Genomic DNA, 21,150 nt, shown 5'->3' on the forward strand with positions numbered 1-21,150 from the left:
GAGCAATCTCTGACCATTGGGTCTCCCTGCTCCAGCATTTAAATTCTGAAATAAAGTCCTCCACAGGCCTCTTACCCTGTTTGAGGGTTCTGATTGAATTTTCAGCTGTTAGCTGTTTGTTAGGATCTTCATATAAGAGAGACATCTCATTAATGAAAGTATCAAAAGCTCCCAAAAGATCTCCATGTTCTTCTATGTATGTATCAGCCCATACTCTGGGTTCACCTCTGAGATAGGTAATTAAAGTGAGGATCTTTATTCTATCAGAGTAATAAGTGCGCGGACGTAATTCGTACATCAAACGACATGAACTAATGAATTGTCTATAATTCTTCCTTTCACCAGAAAATAGTTCTGGTGGGCAGACCTTAGCTTCAGGTCTGTCTCTAGCTTGTGCATGATTGAGATTGCGTAAGGTATCATTCTGAACACGCAATTCATTCATGTTAGCAGTCAGGTTATCCACTCTTTGGGAGAGTGTAACTAAATGAATTGCAAGTTCAGCTGGATCCATCTTGAATTTTTTTTTTTTTTTTTTTTTTTTTTTTTTTTAATTAGGTTGGAATATTATGTTACGACCCTGATTCTGAGAACACTCTGTCTCAAGTTTAGACTCCAGCTGTAGAGGCCTATCAGAATTAACCACCAGCTCACTCTCACTGAACTATAAGAGTATGGGGTCTATATCATCATATCCTCTGATTGGAGCAAAACATGTAGTAATAGTTTAATACTTGTTAAACTATGTAGTAACCTTTGTCTAGAGAAATGACAAGGATAAGTCTTTAGTAAGTGCTTTCTGAATATATAGGTAGTGGACTTGAGTCATGTAGGAAATTAGCACTCCTGGTATAACATATAGAAGCAAACCTCAATATATTTAGAGCAAGTATCTCAACAGTTAATATGTATTTCTGAAAGAGAGAAATGAAGGTAGTCCAGACTATGGGTAGCAACACTAACTGTATGGCAAAATAGTCTTTAAACACAAGCAATTAAAGAGGTAGTGTGGACCAGGTCAGTTTGCATAGGAGTAGATGGTAATCCCAATGTGCAGTAATATGCTCTATATAATTATGCAGTTTAAGAAGTAGTGTAGACCAGGTCTGTTTGCACAGGAGAAGATGGTAATCCCAATATGCAGTAATATGCTCTATATGCTTATGCAGTTTAAGAAGTAGTGTGGACCAGGTCTGTTTGCACAGGAGAAGATGGTAATCCCAATATGCAGTAATATGCTCTATATGCTTATGCAGTTTAAGAAGTAGTGTGGACCAGGTCTGTTTGCACAGGAGTAGATGGTAATCCCAATATGCAGTAATATGCTCTATATGCTTATGCAGTTTAAGAAGTAGTGTGGACCAGGTCTGTTTGCACAGGAGTAGATGGTAATCCCAATATGCAGTAATATGCTCTATATGCTTATGCAGTTTAAGAAGTAGTGTGGACCAGGTATGTTTGCACAGGAGTAGATGGTAATCCCAATATGCAGTAATATACTCTATATACTTGCGGTTAGGAGGTAGTCCAGACTGGGAAAATAAGCACAGGTGTATAGCTGGTGGTCCTTCTATCTAGTATAGCAAATAAGATCTGGATCCAAGTATCCCACAAGTGAACTTCAAGGTTGGTGAGAGTTGGTGGAGGGTCTCCAGGTGGCGACAGGGTCCAACAGGAATATTCCAACAACCTGTCGCCAGTGCTGGAGGTTTAAATAGCCCGGTCTCCCATGCACGCCGAGCGCCGCACACTGGAACGCACTTCCGCGTTCCAGCGTGGAGCGCAGACGTCCGCGTACCGGAAGTGACGCGGATGTCTATGTGAATGGAGCGCAGCTGTCATAGTAGGTAAAGCTGCGCTCCTAGTACCCAAATTAACGCTAATAGCGTTACACAGTGGGACTGCTGTGGCAGCAATCAGGGACACTGTTGCTGGCTTACACTGGTCTGGTGACACTGGGACTGGTGTGGTAGCGATCAGGAACACCCTGTCAGCTACATGCTTCTTGTCCTAGGGTGACCACGCTCACTCACCATACTGTATCTTCAGAGGAACAGCATTGTCAGCCTAGGGCAGCACTATAAAATATCCCCCCTCTCCTCCTGAAAACATAGGGGGAAGGTGTTTTGTAGGTCACATAGAGAACTAGGAAAAATTACTGATAGCAGTGCAGCAGAGTTAGAGAGCACTGGAAGTTATCAGATCTCAAGATTTATGGGATCATAGTCAGGGGTCACTTACACTTCAGAAATACAAAATATTACAATATCCATTTGCTAGAATAACACTGTAACAAATTTTTCAATATGTGTATTGCAACAAAATAACAAACAAAACAGCAGACCACAGGACTAACACAAACATTTACATCCACTCAGCAGTTTGTATTTGGGTACCAACCATACTTACTGGAAATGCGCTGGCCTTAGTTAGGAGGCAGACCCAGACAAAAACAATCTTCATTTTATATGTTCCTGTGGACAAGACACAATAATTACAGGTCATCTAAGTGGTAGCCCAACAATGGTTTTTATATAACAGTTTTTCTTTTTTTTTAAAACACCCTTCACCTTTCTAACTGATGCTAGCGTGATGTGAATCTTTCCCAGTGATATATGTTTAAAAATGGTGACATCTAGTGGCCCTTATTGTTATTACAGCATTTCTCAACATTTGTAATATGCCCTCCTAAAACAAATTGGTAGTTTAGTTGCCAATTTCATTATGAATATCATTTTCTCTCTTTGCATCCTCATGTATAGGCTTTAGGATGATGTTTGGGTCTCGACAAAAAGAAAACTTATAGATACCTTAACCACTTTATACCCTGCCCATTGTCAAATGATGTCCGCAGGATGGATCTCCGATCCTGGGCGGGCGTTGTATGACGTCCTGGGCTTCCCGGCCATCTAGGGGGCGCACGCCCGCCGTGTCACTCAGGAGCCGATGCTCGTGCCCGGCGGCCGCTATGTCCGCCGGGCACCAGCGATTGCCTGAATACAGAGTAGGACTGTGGATCTGTGTGTGTAAACACACAGATCCATGTCCTGTCAGAGGAGAGGAGACCAATGGTGTGTTCCCAGTACAGAGAAACACCGATCGGTCTCCTCCCCTTGTGAGTCCCCTCACCCTACAGTTAGAATCAATCCCTTGGTAACACATTTAACCCCTTGATCTCCCCCTATTGTAAACCCCTTCCCTGCCAGTGACATTTACACAGTAATCAGTGCATTTTTATAGCACTGATTACTGTATAAAAGTGAATGGTCCCAAAATAGTGTCAAAAGTGTCCGATCTGTCCGCTGTAATGTCACAGTCAGGCAGATCGCTGCCATTACTAGTAAAAAAAATATAAAAATAAAAATGCCATAAAAGTATCCCCTATTTTGTAAACGCCATAGCTTTTGCGCAAACCAATCAATACACGCTTATTGCAATTTTTTTTTTAACCAAATGTAGCACTACCCCCGGAGGAGCTGCTGGTTTGTTTTGTGTGGCACATTTACCTTGTGGCTTTTCCGAATTCCTAGGGGTGAATGGTGCATATAGCAGAAAAGGAATGTCTGCAACAGGTGCTCTTTGCTGTGCTCTTTATTACTCAGCCGGGTAAAAACAATAAAACTTGTGATGAGGAAAGTAGAGTTGAAGGAAGAAGGAAAATAGCAAGTTCAGGCGTAGCAATAGGAAAACAGTCCTGCTCCCACGTGTAACACTTCTCTGCGCCACTCCTGCTTGAGTGGGCTTAACGTACCTGGACAGGCCTCTCTCACTGACCTGGCAGCCAGAGTATCACTCGAACCTTTGAGGAAAAGTCTCTGCCACAGACCCTCCTGACTGGACTTCAGGGGGACACCTCTGCCACAGGCCTTCTTTGATTACAAATACGGAGGCAATCCTCCTTGGAAGAATTACGCCTGGATCTCCTTCTTAACGTCGCCCAGGTACCGACTGACAGGTGATCAATCCTTCAGTGTCAGGCTACCTTGATCCCGAAATCCTTTTGGAACACCAGCCTTTCATTGGCGCTCCTCAGACCTACTCCCCACTGAACAGCTATACCGCTTGGGATCTTCAAAAGTGGGAACCCAGTCGATAACTGGGTCCCCGCCGCTGCTCAAATGCTCCGGACCAACATGGTCCCGACCCCAGGAACACCACGTGGCACACACGCCTCGGCCAGATAGGCCGCCATGCCGGGGCGCCGTGGTGCGGACGACCTAAAGGTGGATGCCGCACTTGAAGAAGACAGCGAACCAATAGCGTCTGCCCCATAAATACCCTCCCCCAGCATGCACAGCGAGGCTCAACCCTCCTAATTGGCTGCTGGGGAAGAGCGCCCAAACCTTGACTCCACTGCTGCCATCTACTGCACTGGGGTGGGAAGAACACCCCAGCACAACAGAATGAGCCCACAGCACAGGCAAACTGAGACAGAGACCCAATTTGAACATTTTAACCAGATCAGAGTTTAACTAACACTCTGATCTCCCTCTAAATTTAAATAGCACGGTACTTTGAAGTAATCAGGCGCTACACAAAGATATGTAGAAGAATACATATCGGCCTAAACTAAGGACATTTTTTTTTTTTTTTTTTGATATTTATTACAACAAAAAGTAAAAAATATTATGTTATTTTAAAACTTGTCGCTCTGGGCACAGCATCGCATGACTGCACAATTGTCATTCAAAGTGCGACAGCGCTGAAAACTGAAAATTGGCCTGGGCAGGAAGGGGGTGAAAATACCCTGTATTAAAGTGGTTAATCGCTTCCGATTCCAACAGAACTGTCCCCAGCTTACATTTACTGCATATGCTGGTATTTTGTTGGCATCAAAGCTTTGACATAAGATTCATTTTTAGCCAGCATTGTGAAAATCTAACAGGTAAAATGGAACTTCCCTATTCCGAAATTTCAGATCAGTACTGTAGAAGAAAGTCTGAATGTATAGTTTTTACATAGAATTTACTATTCACTATTTAAACACCCTAAAAAAATGTTTTTCTTTATCTACCATTCAAACCAGCATACTAGCGTCAGCTACAGTATGCCTTTTTTTTTGCGCTGTACTTACCGTTTAATCGTCCACTTTAGTTTCAGACTCCGGCGGGGAAATAGGCGTTCCTATGAAGAGGGGAACATGATTGACGTCCGGCTATGGCGCGTCACGCGTTCCGAAAATAGCCGAAATAGGACTCGGATATATACGGCGCCTGGGCAGTGAGCTCCTAGTCTGTGCGCAGGCGCCGTATAGCGCCGTGAAGAGCCGAGTCCTACTCCGACTATTTTCGGAACGCGTGATGCGCCATAGCCGGACGTCAATCGTGTTCCCCTCTTCATAGGAACGCCTACTCCCCGCGGGAGTCTGAAACGAAAGTGACGGATTAAACAGTAAGTACAGCGCAAAAAAAAAAAAAGGCATACTGTAGCTGACGCTAGTATGCTGGTTTGGATGGTACATAGTTGTTTTTTAGGGTGAACCTCCGCTTTAAAAGTAACTAGTGCTGGGCATTGACCAACAGATTTAACAATGTTGTAGTGCCCGTTGGCATCCTTGGATTATCTTCAGAATGTGCATGTATCCCAAAAACCTGGACATTCTCCTAAAGCAGGGGTCTCCAAACTTTCTAAACAAGGGGCCAGTTTACTGTCCTTCAAACTTTAGAGAGGCCGGACTGTGGCCAGTGGGAATATATTTTTTTTGGCATCAGTGGGAGTAAACAGTGCCCCATCTTTGGTATTAGGGAGAGAAATAGTTTCCCATTGTTGATGTCAGTGGCCAGAATTATGCCCCATTTTTGGTGTCAGAGGGCAGAATTGTGTATCATATCAGTGGAATGAATAGTGCCCCGGGGGGCGGATAAAGGCAACCAAGGGCTGCATCTGGCTCCACGGGCCGCAGTTTGGAGACCCCTGTCCTAAAGAAATATGACAATTTCCAAGGCTGATCTCTGCCCCCTCCGCCCCCCCCCAGAACTTTCCTAAGGACAGTAATACTGTGAGAAGGTGTAGGGATGAATGTGGGTTCTAAATCTAAACTGAAGCATGTACCAATAGATGCCTGCTCTATAAATACTGAAACACCATATAAAGTAAGTCTTACTTGAAAGTGAAGCCCGGACTCCTGTCTCAAAAATGTGTTCTAGGTCAGTAGGATAAGGATTATGGGCCAGATCCACAAACAGCGGCGCAAATTAAGTTACTCAAAACTTATGTCATTTAAGTTACGGCGCCCTAATTTTGTGTCGTAAGTGCCGTATCCACAGCGCATTTGCGTCCAAAATTGCGCAAGTGTAACTTAAATTCTGAGACGTAAGGCGGGGTTATTGCAAGTGGGAAGGAAGTGGGCGTGCTTCATTGTAATGAGCCGTGACCCCATGCAAATTAAGGGCCGGCCGTACTGCGCATGCGCGCACGAATCTGCTCCTCACTGGGCATGTGCAGAACTTTGCTCGGCGCAATCAGTGAGATAGGAAAAAGGCCAAGCGTACTTAGTTTGAGGATCGCCCTGTGTATAAATAGCCACAGACATACACACTTCCCTTGCAAAAGTATATCCCTGTGTTACCCTTCCTAGAGCAAGTTGCTTCTGCTCTGTCGTTTGTTGGTGTGTGTTGGTGAGTTGTGTGTGAGATAAAAGTTTTGGAGGAGTAGTAGAGTGTAGTTGTAGTTTTTTTTTCCTAAGTGTATTTTCTGATTGTTTTTTTTTCTGAGTGTATTTTCTGTTTGTTTTTTGCGTGTTTGTTTTTGAATTTGTAGTAGCTGTCTGCTTGTGTGTTTTGATTTGTGTGTGTGTTTCTTCTGTGAGTATTTTTGTTTGTTTGTTGTGTGAGTATTTTTGTTTGTTTGTTGTGTGAGTATTTTTGATTGTTTGTTTTTTGTTGGTGCTGAGTGGTGGGTGTGATGGCACCGAAGCGTAGGAAGCATAATTTTTCTACCATTGAGAAGCAGATACTTGCTCGGGCCATCGTCCAATATGGGCGTTATTTACATGGCCCTGAGAGCCGGAACACCTCCCCGGCCCAGAGGAAGGCGATGATCCAAAAAATTATGGATCAGATCAATGCCGCGGGGGGGGGGGGAGACGATGACCCCCGTGTGGCATACAAAAGAAGATCAACGATCTTAAGAGCCTGGTCCGTGACAAGATGGCCCACAGCAGGTGGTGGGCCTGCGTGGCTATCAATCAGATGTTCCTGTGAGGACAGGTACATTTTTGTTTTTTCTATCTGGTGATTAGCATGTGTGGGTGGGGGAAGGGAAGATGTGCCAAGTGTGTGGATCCTCCAACCTGTGATTGTTTTGTGTCCTCCACAGATGGCCAGGAGATTGCTGGCCCATCAGGCCAGGCTGCTGCACCATCCCCCTGGACAACAGGCTGCTGAGGAGTCCCAAGAAGGGCAGGAGTCCCCAGGGGAGGGGAGTGGCCACACCTCCCCTCATGAGGAGGTTGAGGGGGAGGAGGATGAGGGGGTGGAGGCTGAAGATATGGAGATTGGCAGGGAAGTCCTTTTGGCCTCGGATTTGTTTACCCCTGAGGCTACTCCTGAGGCTGGCAGCAGTCAGGCCACCATCAGGGGTAGCCCCTCCCACTCCTCCCCCAACAAGCCTCAACCCACAAGGGTCTCTCTCTCCCCTCCTCCCAGGCCACAAGACACGGTTGCAGGCAGGATGGCGACCCAGGAGACCAGGGGGGTGGCCGAGCGTCTGCCGGCCAATCTGCAGAGGGACAATGCCCGGCAGACCCGCAATCTGGCTCAGATCAAAGAGACTCTGAGCCAGATGGAGGCCAGCCTGGGTTCAATTAAGGAGGCAATCACTGATGGGGCCACAAACTCCTTGGTCATCACATGCTTGTGTGACCTGCAGACCGCCACAACAGGCGTGGCCCAGGAGGTGACTGCCCTGACCCAGGCTGTCCAGGACAATACCCGGGCTGGCCAGGCCAATACGGCTGCCCTCACAATCTGTCTGACCAGGATAGCAGTGGCTTTGGAGGGCAGGCCAGCAGGAGGACAGTCACCAGGGGAGGCTCCTCCTTCCCGTGCTCACCCACCCCCCCAGGATGATCCTCCTTCCCCTGCTCACACCCCCCCCCAGGATGATCCTCCTTCCCCTGCTCACACCCCTCCCCAGGAGGCTCCTCTGGTTGGCCGTGGCTGTGCCCGTGTCCGTGGGCGGCCCAGGCGTAGCTCACGCCTCCACCGTTAATTTTGCAGGGTACTTTTCTTTTTTTCTTTTTATGATTTTGTTTTGTATACTGTACTTATGATTTGTTTCATGTGTGTGAATGATGTGTGAATGTCGGGGGTGGCATTCCTGATTAAATAAGGGGTGTCACCCTCAGTTTTGGTGGAGTAGGGATCCCCAGGACCAGGGAGAAGTGATCCCAGGTCCATGAATGGTGAATGAATGCACAGTGACATAATTGGAGCCGTGGCGGGGCGTTACTGCTCCCAAGTACCATTGGGGGGGTTCTTGGATCTAATCCAATTAGATGTGCATGTGATGTGTCTGTGCTAGGGACCACAGTGGGTGTGCATGCATGCATTCTCATTGTGACATAATTAATGTGTGTGTTTACTGTGCAAAGATGCCTTCTGCGAGGCGTCTCCTGGCTGCTGTTCCCTCAGCAGACCGGATAGAGTTGGTTGGGGGGGGATTGTCTGGTTCGGGGGTCAGGTCATCACATATGTCAATCTCCAGGCCCCTTCTCACTGCGAAGTTGTGCAGAATACAACATGCACCGATGATCTGGCACACAAAGTCTGGGGAATACAACAGGGTACCCCCAGACTTATCCAGGCATCGGAAACGTGACTTCAGGAGGCCAAATGTGCATTCCACCACTCCACGGGTGCGTATGTGTGCAGCATTGTATCTTTCCTCTCCTGGGGTTTGGGGGTTCCGGTATGGAGTCATAATATGGGGTCCCAGTGCATATGCAGAGTCACCTGGAAGGGAAAAGACAGGAGGATGTTAGTCATGCATGTGCCCCTCGTGATGTCTGCATCATGGGGGGGAGACAGTCATACCTGACACCCATGTCACTCACCAACCAGCCAGCTGTCCCCATACACGTTCTGTTCCAATTCTCTGGAGATGTTGCTGTGACGGTATATGTAGCTGTCATGGCTGGATCCTGGGAATTTGACACAGACGTGCCATATGAGGTATTGGGCATCAACTATCACCTGGACATTGATGGAATGCCAGTGCTTCCTATTTTGGTACATGTGCTCTGTCTCATGGGGGGCTGTAGTGCCACATGTGTGCAATCAATGGCCCCGATGGTGCATGGGAATCCTGCAATTTTGAAAAAATCAGTCATTGTGTTCATTCGCTGGACCTCCTGGGAGGGTTTGATGAATTGATTGGCCATGCATCTCAGGATTGCAGGGACAACCTGGTGCACACATCTGCTCATGGAGGATTGTGCCATCCCAGCCACACGTCCACTTGTGCGCTGAAAAGAGCCAGTGGCCAGGAAATGCAGTGTTGCCATTACCTTGATCAGTGGCTGCACTTCATGTGAGCGTTGTGTTGGGCTGGTGAGATCATCCTGCAGGATTGTGGTTAATTCCAGGATGGCTTCACGGTTGAATCTGAAGTTGCGATACACCTCAGAAGCAGTCATGCCAAAGACATCTAGGCGTCTGCGGTAGACCCTCTCCTGTGCCCTCCTCCTCTTCCTCCTCCGTTCCCTCCTCCTTCTTAGCGCCTCTAAAGTCACTAGTGCAGTTATGATCATGGATGGCCCTGGCATGTTGGCACACAGATAGTAGTCCAGCAAGTGTGTGTGCTCAGCTCTTCCTTAATGGTGTTGCTGTAGCTGACCTTTACACGGCAGGTGTAAAATTAGGGCGCTTTTATAAAGTGTAACTTCCCGCCGGGAAACTAACAGAAGTGCACAGGGCGTAATCTACGGCGCACACACTTAATTTTGTGGATCGCCTTATCACCCTCATTTGCATCTTTGCCTATCAAAACAGCGGCGTGTCTAGCGTATTTTGCGCTCGAAGAAGCGCCGGTGTAATTTTTTTAGGTAGGACGGGAAAAAATGGTTTTCAGGCGTAACTCGTTTTGAGGATCAGGCGCAAAAATACGCGCGGCGCAAATTTAAATTACGCCGCGCATCTCGAGTTAAGTCGGCGCATCTGCTTTGTGGATCTGGCCCTATAATCCTGGAGCTTGCACCTTCAAACATAGGTCAAGAATAGTAGCTCCCACAAGTGGCAAATAGACTTTGTATATTAAAAAAAAAATGTAGGGCCTGGTTTCTCACTGGTGCGACATGCACTCTGACTTTGAGTCGCATGACATGTACAAATCTCTGTTTCCCTATGAGAGCGGTCTTAACTGGTCCCACTTGTGTTGGTCCTACTTTAGAGAAAGTTCCTGCACTACTTTGGTACGACTTCTGTCTAATTTCAGATGCTAGCGTAACATGAATCTTTCCCAGTGATATATGTTTTTAAATGCTGACATCTAGTGGCCCTTATTGTTATTACAGCATATTCACATTTCTCAACATGTGCATTTGTAATATGCCCTCCTAAAACAAAGACTTGAATGGAAGTCGCATCCAAGTCGGATCCTCATCTTAAGGCTCCTTTCACACTTGTGCGACTTGTCCTGCGACTTGGGACTGCAAAGTCACATGACAAGTCGTACTCCATGATTTCCAATGATTACCATTCATATCTGTGAGACTTTAATGCCGCGTACACACCATCACTTTATGTGATGAAAAAAAACGACGTTTTTAAAAACGTCACTTAAAATGACCGTGTGTGGGGGAAAACGTTGTTTTATGTCTTTTGAAAAACCACAAAAAAAATTTGAAGCATGCTTCAATTTTATGTGTCGTTTTTCAAAACGTCGTTTTTTACTTCACAGAAATTGACCGTGTGTAGCAAAAAACGTAGTTTAAAACGACGTTTTTACACCCGCGCATGCCCAGAAGCTAGTTATGAAGCGAGCTTCAATGGAAAAACGTGGTGAACGTAACCTCGCTTTGCTAGAACATTGTGAGAAAAACGATGGTGTGTAGGCAACTTCGTCTTTCAAAATTGAAGTTTCAAAAACGTCCTTTTTTACTTCACAGAAAATGTCGGTTTTTTTCATCACATAAAGTGATGGTGTGTATGCGGCTTCAAAGTAGTCCCTGCGCTACTTTGGTCTGACTTTGATGTGACTTGAGGTCTACCAGACGTTTCAACATCAGAAAACAAAATTGTAAAATAAATGTACTAACAGACACTATGGTGAAGATTTACTAAAACTCAAGCACTCAGAATCTGGTCAGCTTCTAATTTCAGCTTGTTCAATTTATAATGACAATAATGGTACATTCACACTGAAATAATGCGCGTTCAGCTGAACTACCACGATTACAAACCTGCATTTCAGTGCGAGTTCGGGGGCAATTTGAAAGACATCTGTGTGGGTCTCATGAAATCGCCCCCCAAGTCGCTAAAAGTAGTGCAGGAACTACTTTTGGAAAACAGTGCAGCACCGCAAAATTGGCGTCGCACTGATTGGGACAGTGCCATTGCCGGCAATAGGCTGCGATTTGGCATGCAATTTGGCATGTCAAATCGAATTTCAAATTGCTCCGAAGTGAACGGGAGGCTAAGCCGATTCACATGCAATGTCTGTGCGATGCAAATTCAGCCATCTAAACTGCATGGCTTATGTGATAGACCAACACAAAGTGGCACATAATTGTGAAGTGGAAGAAAAATGATAAATGGTTTAACAATTTTTTTACAAATTAATATGTGAAAAGTGTGGCGTGCAATTGTATTTAGCCCCCTTTACTCTGATACCCCTAACTAAAATCTAGTGAAACCAATTGCCTTCAGAAGTCACCTAATTAGTAAATAGAGTCCACCTGTGTGTAATTTAATCTCAGTATAAATACAGTTGTTATGTGAAGCCCTCAGAGGTTTGTTAGAGAACCTTAGTGAACAAACAGCGTCAGGAAGGCCAAGGAATACACCATACAGGTCAGAGATAAAGTTGTGGAGAAGTTTAAAGCAGGGTTAGGTTATAAAAAGCAATAGAGCCGACCTGCCACAGTACAGCTGCAGTAGGCGGTCGGCAAGTGGTTAAGTAGGTCTATGCATTTTTTGATTTTTGTAAATCAAAAATAAATTGTACAGAGATTTTACAAAAAGAAAACATATTCAAAGAAATTGAGGAAGGGCACATTGCAGGTCCTTTTAAAACACCCTCTTTTTGGTAACTTCGGAATAACACCTTTGGGAGTGGTACCCAAAAAAGAGCAAAATGCATATCGCATTATTCATCATTTGTCTTTTCCTAAGGGTGATTCACTTAACAATGAGATTGATGATGTTCTTTGCTGGGGTTATTTCTTGAAAAGAAGAAAGTGCTTCTTTTTTTTTTCTTTTTTTTTTTATTCTATATCTTTCTTTTTATTTTGTTTCTTTTCAAAAACAAAAACAAAGAGCAAGAAAGCGATACAGAAAACATAAGAAAAGGACTAGGCACAGTCCTATACATCAACATATATATGGATATTACATTTCTTCTCTCTCTTCAACTCTATTTTCTATTCATAAATTACTTTCCGAAGGAGATTATAATATCTATATCACTGATAATTTTGGACCATTCCCCTAAGAGAGGTATAATTAACAAAAATACTCACTACTTTTAACTAAATTTCCGACTTCCCCAAGTATTCCATCTCCGCCCTAATTATCCATATATTCTCTATATAATGGACTGATTCCCTCATTATCCCTGTCACGCTTCCTTCCTCATTTTAAACCCCTCCATTCCCTCCCCTCTTATCCCCACCTCTAGACCCCCATCTCCACCTCATCTCCTCCTCCGGCCATGGATATCCATAGACCGGGGAGAGAAAAAAAAAATTAAAAATATAACTATAATAAATATAATTATAAAAAAAAAAAAAAAAAAGGAAAACATACATCGACCCCCCCCCCTCCGCTGTCTCCCCCCCGAACGCAATATAATCTCTCTTCTATTTCCCTTCTTTCTTCCATCTGTTAATCTTTATCCTTATTCCCCTAATAACTTTTTGCCTTCCTCCGATTGTACAAATAATTCCCAGGGTGCCCATATCATTAATTTGCTCTTTCTTATCTATTGTTCTTGGGAGGAGTTTCTCCATTATCCCTATTTTCCTTACTTTTTTCAGCCACATAGATATTGGAGGTGCCCTGGAGTCTTTCCATTTTGTTGCGATACAACTTTTTGCCGCATTTATCAAATGACATATCATTGATTCCATATATCCTACTGGAGAAATTTCAGTATGATGTAATAGGAAGAACGAGGGGTCATCTGGAATCTGGTATTCCGTAAATGCCTGTGTAATTCTCCGTACCGTTTCCCAGAATTGTCGTATTATTGGACATCCCCAGAATGTATGCAACATTGTTAATATTTTATAATTAAATTCTTGTATTTTCGTACATCTTGAAGATTTTAGTGCTAAATTTATAATATTTTTATAATATTTTGGCTTTGTATTGGGGAGAAGGTTTCTCCTAAATCTCTCTCCCATTTGACCAGGCTCGACATTCTAAAGTCTTCTGGTGGTGCAGTCAGCAGTGTATACATTTTAGCGACCATATGGGCTAATGGTTCCTTTCCTCCACAGTACTCCTCAAATTTTGTGAGTGCCCGTTTGTACTTTTCTGCACCACCCAGAGTCTCCAGAAAATGTCGTACCTGTCGCGCTTGCCATATCGGTATCCCACAACTCCCTCCCCCTTGTGCTATTTCTCCTATTGTCAAGAAAGTGCTTCTAAAAGACACGCAGTCTCTCCCCCTCACAGCACACAGTCGCTCTTGCAATGTGTCACTGCACAATTTAAACAGGAGGACCAGAGACTCGGCCAGAGAGTCGGGCAGTGCAGGCAGGGAGGGAGACACCTGCACGGGGGAACCCCATTACACAGTAATAATAGGAGACTTCTCAGCACTGTGTCCGGGGCTCAGGCGGACTGATTCCAGTACACAGGATTCAAAAACCGTACGGAGGCGCTCATAGCGCGCTGCAGTGAACAGTTTAGTCTTAACTTTTGCATCCAGGATTATGCCAGTGGGCCGCAATTTTCACGTTGCTTTTACCTTGCTATATCTGACGTGAAGTCTCCATTTGCCAACATCAGATTGACGAATTCTCTTAAAGAGAATTTGTTGGTTTGGGCCAGGTTCATTGACATTTATAATGGTCAGTCCTTTTTTCAAAGAGATTTTATTTTTGCTACAGATTTTCGATTGTTTACTGACATGGCAGGTTCTAAAGCGTTCGCTGCAATTTGGAAAATGCATATGTGTTGTGCAGCCTGGCCTGGGTTATTAGGGAGGCAACCAAGAACATAGTTCTGCTCGAGCTATTCCCTATTTTGGTTGATATGGAGCTTTGGGTATCCGGGTTTGCGAACAGGAGGATTTTGGTAGAGACGGACAATAAGGGAGTCCCCTTTGCGATAAACTGCCTCTCGTCCAGATCATTGTTGGTAGTGTAGCGCCTGTGTATTTTCAGTCCAGGTGCTATCTTAAATTTAGAGGGGGATGAGAGAGTTAGTGTTATGACCCTGAAAATGAGAAGACTCTACTTAGTGTTTAGACCGCAGCTGTAGAGGCTTATCAGAAATCAACCACCACTTCACTCTCACAGAACAATAAGAGTTTGGGGTTATATCATCATATCCTCTAATGGAGGTAAAACATACAAGTAGAAGCTTAATTCCTCTTAAGCTTGTTTAATGGACACAATCCAGATTCTATAAGCATAAATCTAAATTAGGTATTTGCATCACATAGAGGTAGCAGATATTACTGGAACTGTAGTATCTCTCTGCACTGGTATAAATAGTATGAAGTACTCCTCTGTATCTGGTGCTAGTATATAGTAACAAGTATAGAGTCAAAGATACAGTCCAGACATATACTAGCAATCACTATTAACAATAAGCTGGTATTACATATACTTGCGGTTTAGGAGGTAGTCTGTACCAAGGAAGTCCGCACAGGTGTTGATGGTACCTTTTTACAGCAGTAATATGGTTTAGATATACTTGCGATTAGGAGGTGGTCTGTACCAGGAAAGTCCGCACAGGTGGTGGTGGTATCTTGCCTGTAGTGAAACAATGGTGGTGAATCTCCAATAGCAAGTAGTGATGTCTTGGGTCTCTGAACAGGTGCGCTGTGAAGAGAGCTGCTACAGGGACTCTGTAGCTTGTTCCGGGTTCCCAGGTGGCGGCAGGGTCCAACAGGAATATCCGAACACCCTGCCGCCATTCCCGGGAGTTTAAATAGCCCGGGCAGTGGCTGAGCTGAGCGCCGCACGCTGGAACGCACTTCCGCGTTCCAGCGTGGAGCGCAGACGTCCGCGCACCGGAAGTGACGCGGACGTGTATCTGAATGGAGCGCAGCTGTCATAAGTGACAAGTCTGCGCTCCATGTGGAAGGAGTAACGCTGACGGCGTTACATACCCCCCTCCTCAAGGGGGCACCTCCGGAGCGCCCAGTGAGACATGGTTTATCAGGATATTTATGATGAAACTGCTTAATGAGCCGAGGAGCATGAATATTTGAAGAACATTCCCAGGAATCATCTGTGGGAGAATAGCCTTTCCAACGAATCAAATATTGAATAGAGGATCCTCTTTTCCTAGAATCAAGAATCTTCTCTACTTGATATTCAGTTTCCCCAAAAACTTGAATTGGAGGAGGAGGTTGTGGATCTCTATCTGGAAAGGGGTTAGATTTATAAGGCTTAATTAGTGAAACATGGAAAGATGGATGAATCTTCCAATCTGGAGGTAGAAGTAATCTAACAGCATTTTTATTTATTACATGAGAAATTGGGAAAGGTCCTGTATATTGACGACCAAGTTTCTTTGATGGAATATTAAGTCGTAAATTCCGAGTGGATAACCATACCAAATCTCCAATCTTGTATGGAGGTGATATTGTTCTATGAGAGTCGTAATGTTTCTTTTGTCTAATTTGAGCAGCCTTTAGATTAGAACGGAGAGTGTTTAAAGTGTTTTTTATGGTTGATAAGAAATTCTCAACAGCCGGAACATTATTTGGAGAAAAAGTAGAAGGTAAACTATTAGGATGAAACCCATAATTTGCGTAAAAGGGTGAAAACTGAGAAGATGAATTGGAAGCATTGTTATATGCAAACTCTGCATGTGGAAGTAAGTCAACCCAGTCATCTTGAAGATGGGTGCAATAACAGCGCAAATATTGCTCAAGTGTTTGGTTAACACGTTCCGTTTGCCCATTTGTTTGGGGATGATAAGCAGTAGATCTACGATGATCTATTTGTAATGTTTGGCAAAGGGCTCTCCAAAACTTGGAAATAAACTGTGACCCACGATCCGAAATGATTTGGGATGGAAGACCATGCAATCTAAGAATATTAGATACAAAAGCCCTTGCTGTTTCTTGAGAAGTGGGTAACTTTTTCAAAGGTACAAAATGGGCCATCTTGGTTAATATGTCAACAGTGACCATGATGGTGTTAAATCCATTTGATCTAGGAAGATCTACTATGAAATCCATGGATATAACATCCCAAGGTCTGTCAGGTATTGGGATGGAAGTTAATAACCCATAGGGTGGTTTCCTTGAATGTTTGTTGATTGCACAAGTGTGGCAAGAACTCACATAGTCATGAACAGTTTTTGTCATATGGGGCCACCAATAATTTCTCTTCAGTAAAAGAATGGTTTTACTAATACCAGGATGACCTGCAAGTGGGGCATCATGGAGTTGTTTTAATAGTGTGAGTTGTAAACTTGGTGGAACATAGATCTTGTCGTTGAAAGTTAATAGTCCATTAGACTGCTGTTGTAGACCTTTAGGGAGTTGAGATTTATCTTTAGAAAGAGTTTGAATGAGCAATTTATCGAATGTCAAAGTTGTTCCAATAAATCGGTTGGAAGGAATAATGGAAAGTGGTGGAATGTCCATGGATTGATCCTCATTCATACGAGATAAAGAATCTGCTTTGATATTTTGAGTACCAGGGAGGTATGAGATGACAAAATCAAAACGATCAAAAAATAAACTCCATCTAACTTGACGGGCAGAAAGAGTTTTACAAGTCTTGAGATGCTGTAAATTACGATGGTCAGTGAGGATAGTGATAGGGTGTGTAGAACCCTCCAGAAGGTGTCTCCAGTTTGCGAGAGCGTCCTTTATTGCTAACAGTTCTTTCTCTCCAATCGGATAATTCTTTTCAGCTGGTGATAAAGTTCTGGAATAAAAGGCAACAGGATGTAGTGGGTGTGATAATGTGGGTCGTTGGGAAAGTACAGCACCCAAGGCAAAATGTGAAGCATCAACTTCCAACGTAAAATGAAACAATGGATTGGGAAGTTGGAGAATGGGAGCTGAAGAGTAACTAAGCTTAAGTGTTTCAAAGGATTTTTGTGCTTCCTTGGACCAAATGAAAGGTATCTTAGAACTGGTTAAACTAGTAAGTGGTCTCACAATTGATGAGAAATTTGTAATGAATTTTCTATAATAATTAGAAAATCCAAGGAATCTCTGAAGGGCCTTTCTGGACTGGGGAGAAGGCCAAGACAAAATGCAATCCACTTTAGTATGGTCCATCTGAACTCCATCTGGAGTGATTTGATAACCAAGAAAGGAGATAGTAGTCTGACTGAAGACGCACTTCTCAAGTTTCGCATATAAAGAGTGAATTCTGAGTCTATCCAGAATCCAACGCACATGTTTGTGATGTTCCTCGAGAGTATCAGAATAAATTAATATGTCATCTAAGTAGATAACAACACAAATGTCAAGCAGATCATGAAAAATATCGTTAATAAACCACTGAAAAGTTGCTGGGGCATTACATAAGCCGAAAGGCATTACACAATACTCGAAAAGCCCGTATCGAGTTTTAAAAGCAGTTTTCCACTCATCTCCAGAGCGGATTCTTATGAGATTATAAGCACCTCTGAGGTCTAGCTTTGTGTAGATCTTAGCTGTTTGTAACCGTTCAATAAGTTCTGGAATGAGTGGTAATGGATATCTATTCTTTATTGTGATGTTATTGAGGGATCGATAATCTATTATCGGTCGAAGTGATCCATCCTTATTTTTTACAAAAAATAGAGCTGCACTGGCAGAAGAAGTGGAGGGCCTTATAAATCCTTTTTTAAGGTTCTCATCCAAGTAATCTTTTAGGTGTATAAGCTCTGGTTGTGAAAGGGGGTAGATCCGAGCGGTAGGGATAGGACTGTCAGGAATTAAGTCAATAGGACAATCGTAAATCCTATGTGGAGGGAGTTTATTCGCGTTAGTCTTACTGAACACATCAGCAAAATCTTGTAAGTAATCTGGTAAATTAGTAGGATTAATCTCTGAGAAGGAGATGATACATGGAGGATGACAAAATTCTGTACAGTAAGTAGACTGTAAAGAAAGAGATCTTGTGGGCCAAAGAATAGTAGGCTGATGAAGATGCAACCATGGTAGACCTAAAACTATAGGGAAAACTGGAGATGAAATAATATCAAAATTGAGAGTCTCTGTGTGGCCAGTGGGACAAGAAACTATTAAAGGAACTGTCTGAGATGTAACTGGACCAAAAGAAGAGTTAGAACCATCAATAAATGTGAGTGACACTGGAATCTGCTTTAACACACTGGGAATTTTATTTGCTTTCACAACATTTGAGTCAATGAAATTGCCACATGCCCCGCTGTCGACCATTGCTTCAATGGAAATCTTTCCTTGATCCCACTGTAGGGTGAGAGGAACAAAAATATAATGATTAGATATGGTTCTGGGTGAATTTAATTTACTAATGTGGGAGAAATTACCTTCTGAATTCTTCTTGAGAAGAGGGCAGGTGGAAACGATGTGGTCAGGAGCAGAACAATATAGGCAAAGATTGTTAGCTCTGCGACGCTGTTTCTCTGCAGAGGTTAAAGGTCCTTTAATAACACTAAGATCCATTGGAGAATCTTTGGGAGGTGATCTAGATCTCCTGAAGGGAGTGACAGAATAGGTAGTGGCACGTTCGGTCTTTCTTTCGCGAAGGCGACGATCAATAGTGACTGAGAGGTGCATAAGATCTTCCAAAGTAGTAGGTAGGTCAACACGAGCTAGCTCATCCTTCATAGCTTCAGATAAACCCAAACGGAACTGGTTTCTGAGAGAAATATCAGACCATTGAGTTTCTCTGCACCAACATTTGAATTCTGAAATAAAATCTTCAACAGGGCGTTTTCCCTGTCTAAGACTCCTGATTGAATTCTCAGCTGTTAACTGTTTGTTGGGATCTTCGTATAACAAAGACATTTCATCAAGAAATGTGTCAAAATCTCCTAGGAGATCTCCGTGTTCTTCTACATAGGTGTCAGCCCATACCCTGGGCTCACCTCTAAGAAAAGAAATTAATGTAAGGATCTTTATCCTATCAGAATGATAAGTACGTGGCTGTAGTTCAAACATCAGTCGGCATGAACTAATAAATTGTCTGTAATTTTTTCTATCTCCAAAAAATGGTTCCGGAGAACAGGCCTTTGGTTCAGGTCTTTGCCTGGCTTGTGCCAAATTTTGATCTCTTAAAGCATCATTCTGCATACGTAACTCATTCATGTTGTTAGTAAGATTATCAACTCTTTGAGAGAGTGCAACTAAATGATTTGCAAGGTCAGCTGGATCCATTTAAAAGATATATGTAAATATATCCTTTATCTTTTTTGGGTTCGGATATTATGTTATGACCCTGAAAATGAGAAGACTCTACTTAGTGTTTAGACCGCAGCTGTAGAGGCTTATCAGAAATCAACCACCACTTCACTCTCACAGAACAATAAGAGTTTGGGGTTATATCATCATATCCTCTAATGGAGGTAAAACATACAAGTAGAAGCTTAATTCCTCTTAAGCTTGTTTAATGGACACAATCCAGATTCTATAAGCATAAATCTAAATTAGGTATTTGCATCACATAGAGGTAGCAGATATTACTGGAACTGTAGTATCTCTCTGCACTGGTATAAATAGTATGAAGTACTCCTCTGTATCTGGTGCTAGTATATAGTAACAAGTATAGAGTCAAAGATACAGTCCAGACATATACTAGCAATCACTATTAACAATAAGCTGGTATTACATATACTTGCGGTTTAGGAGGTAGTCTGTACCAAGGAAGTCCGCACAGGTGTTGATGGTACCTTTTTACAGCAGTAATATGGTTTAGATATACTTGCGATTAGGAGGTGGTCTGTACCAGGAAAGTCCGCACAGGTGGTGGTGGTATCTTGCCTGTAGTGAAACAATGGTGGTGAATCTCCAATAGCAAGTAGTGATGTCTTGGGTCTCTGAACAGGTGCGCTGTGAAGAGAGCTGCTACAGGGACTCTGTAGCTTGTTCCGGGTTCCCAGGTGGCGGCAGGGTCCAACAGGAATATCCGAACACCCTGCCGCCATTCCCGGGAGTTTAAATAGCCCGGGCAGTGGCTGAGCTGAGCGCCGCACGCTGGAACGCACTTCCGCGTTCCAGCGTGGAGCGCAGACGTCCGCGCACCGGAAGTGACGCGGACGTGTATCTGAATGGAGCGCAGCTGTCATAAGTGACAAGTCTGCGCTCCATGTGGAAGGAGTAACGCTGACGGCGTTACAGTTAGTTTACTCTCATCCAGCTAATTTATGTAAATTAGGCCTCTACTCTAGCTGGGCTGTACTGCCAGTTCATTCTGTGTTCCAGAGATACCTTTCCATCTCTGGGCGACAGGTGGCAGCAGTGGAGTTCAGTCTGAAGCGCCTCTTGCCAGCAGCCAATCAGAGGAGTTTCTCCCTCGCGGGGCATGCTGAGGGAGGGTACTTCTAGGGCAGAAGCCATTTTGTGGGGTTCGTCTTCTGCTGGTTCCGGGTGCGGCACCCACCTTCAGGGTGTGCGTACATCATGGGCCCCGGCGATATGGCCTACCAGGCTGGGGCGCACGTGCTATGCGATGTCCTTGGTTCCGGGACCATGATGGCCTGGAGCAACTGAAGCTGTGGCGGGGCCCCAGTCATCTACTGGGTCCCCAAATTTCTGAAGAAGATCCCAAGCGAGTTGTGCTGTTTGGTGTCTGAGGAGAGCCCGGAGGCAGGCAATCCA

At 44.0% G+C, this 21,150-nt stretch overlaps 1 protein-coding gene across 2 annotated transcripts in view; it reads right to left on the reverse strand.

The window, feature by feature from the left end:
• Positions 1 to 21,150, reverse strand: part of LOC120915379 — a 47,952-nt gene that overhangs the window by 12,156 nt on the left and 14,646 nt on the right. For both annotated transcript variants that reach the window (XM_040325831.1, XM_040325821.1), the window contains exon 2: positions 2,410 to 2,474. In XM_040325831.1, coding sequence (XP_040181765.1) covers positions 2,410 to 2,474 — 65 coding nt within the window. The remainder of the gene's footprint in view (positions 1 to 2,409; positions 2,475 to 21,150) is intronic.

The sequence above is a fragment of the Rana temporaria genome, chromosome 1 (assembly GCF_905171775.1).
Source record: "Rana temporaria chromosome 1, aRanTem1.1, whole genome shotgun sequence".
Lineage (NCBI taxonomy): Eukaryota > Metazoa > Chordata > Amphibia > Anura > Ranidae > Rana > Rana temporaria.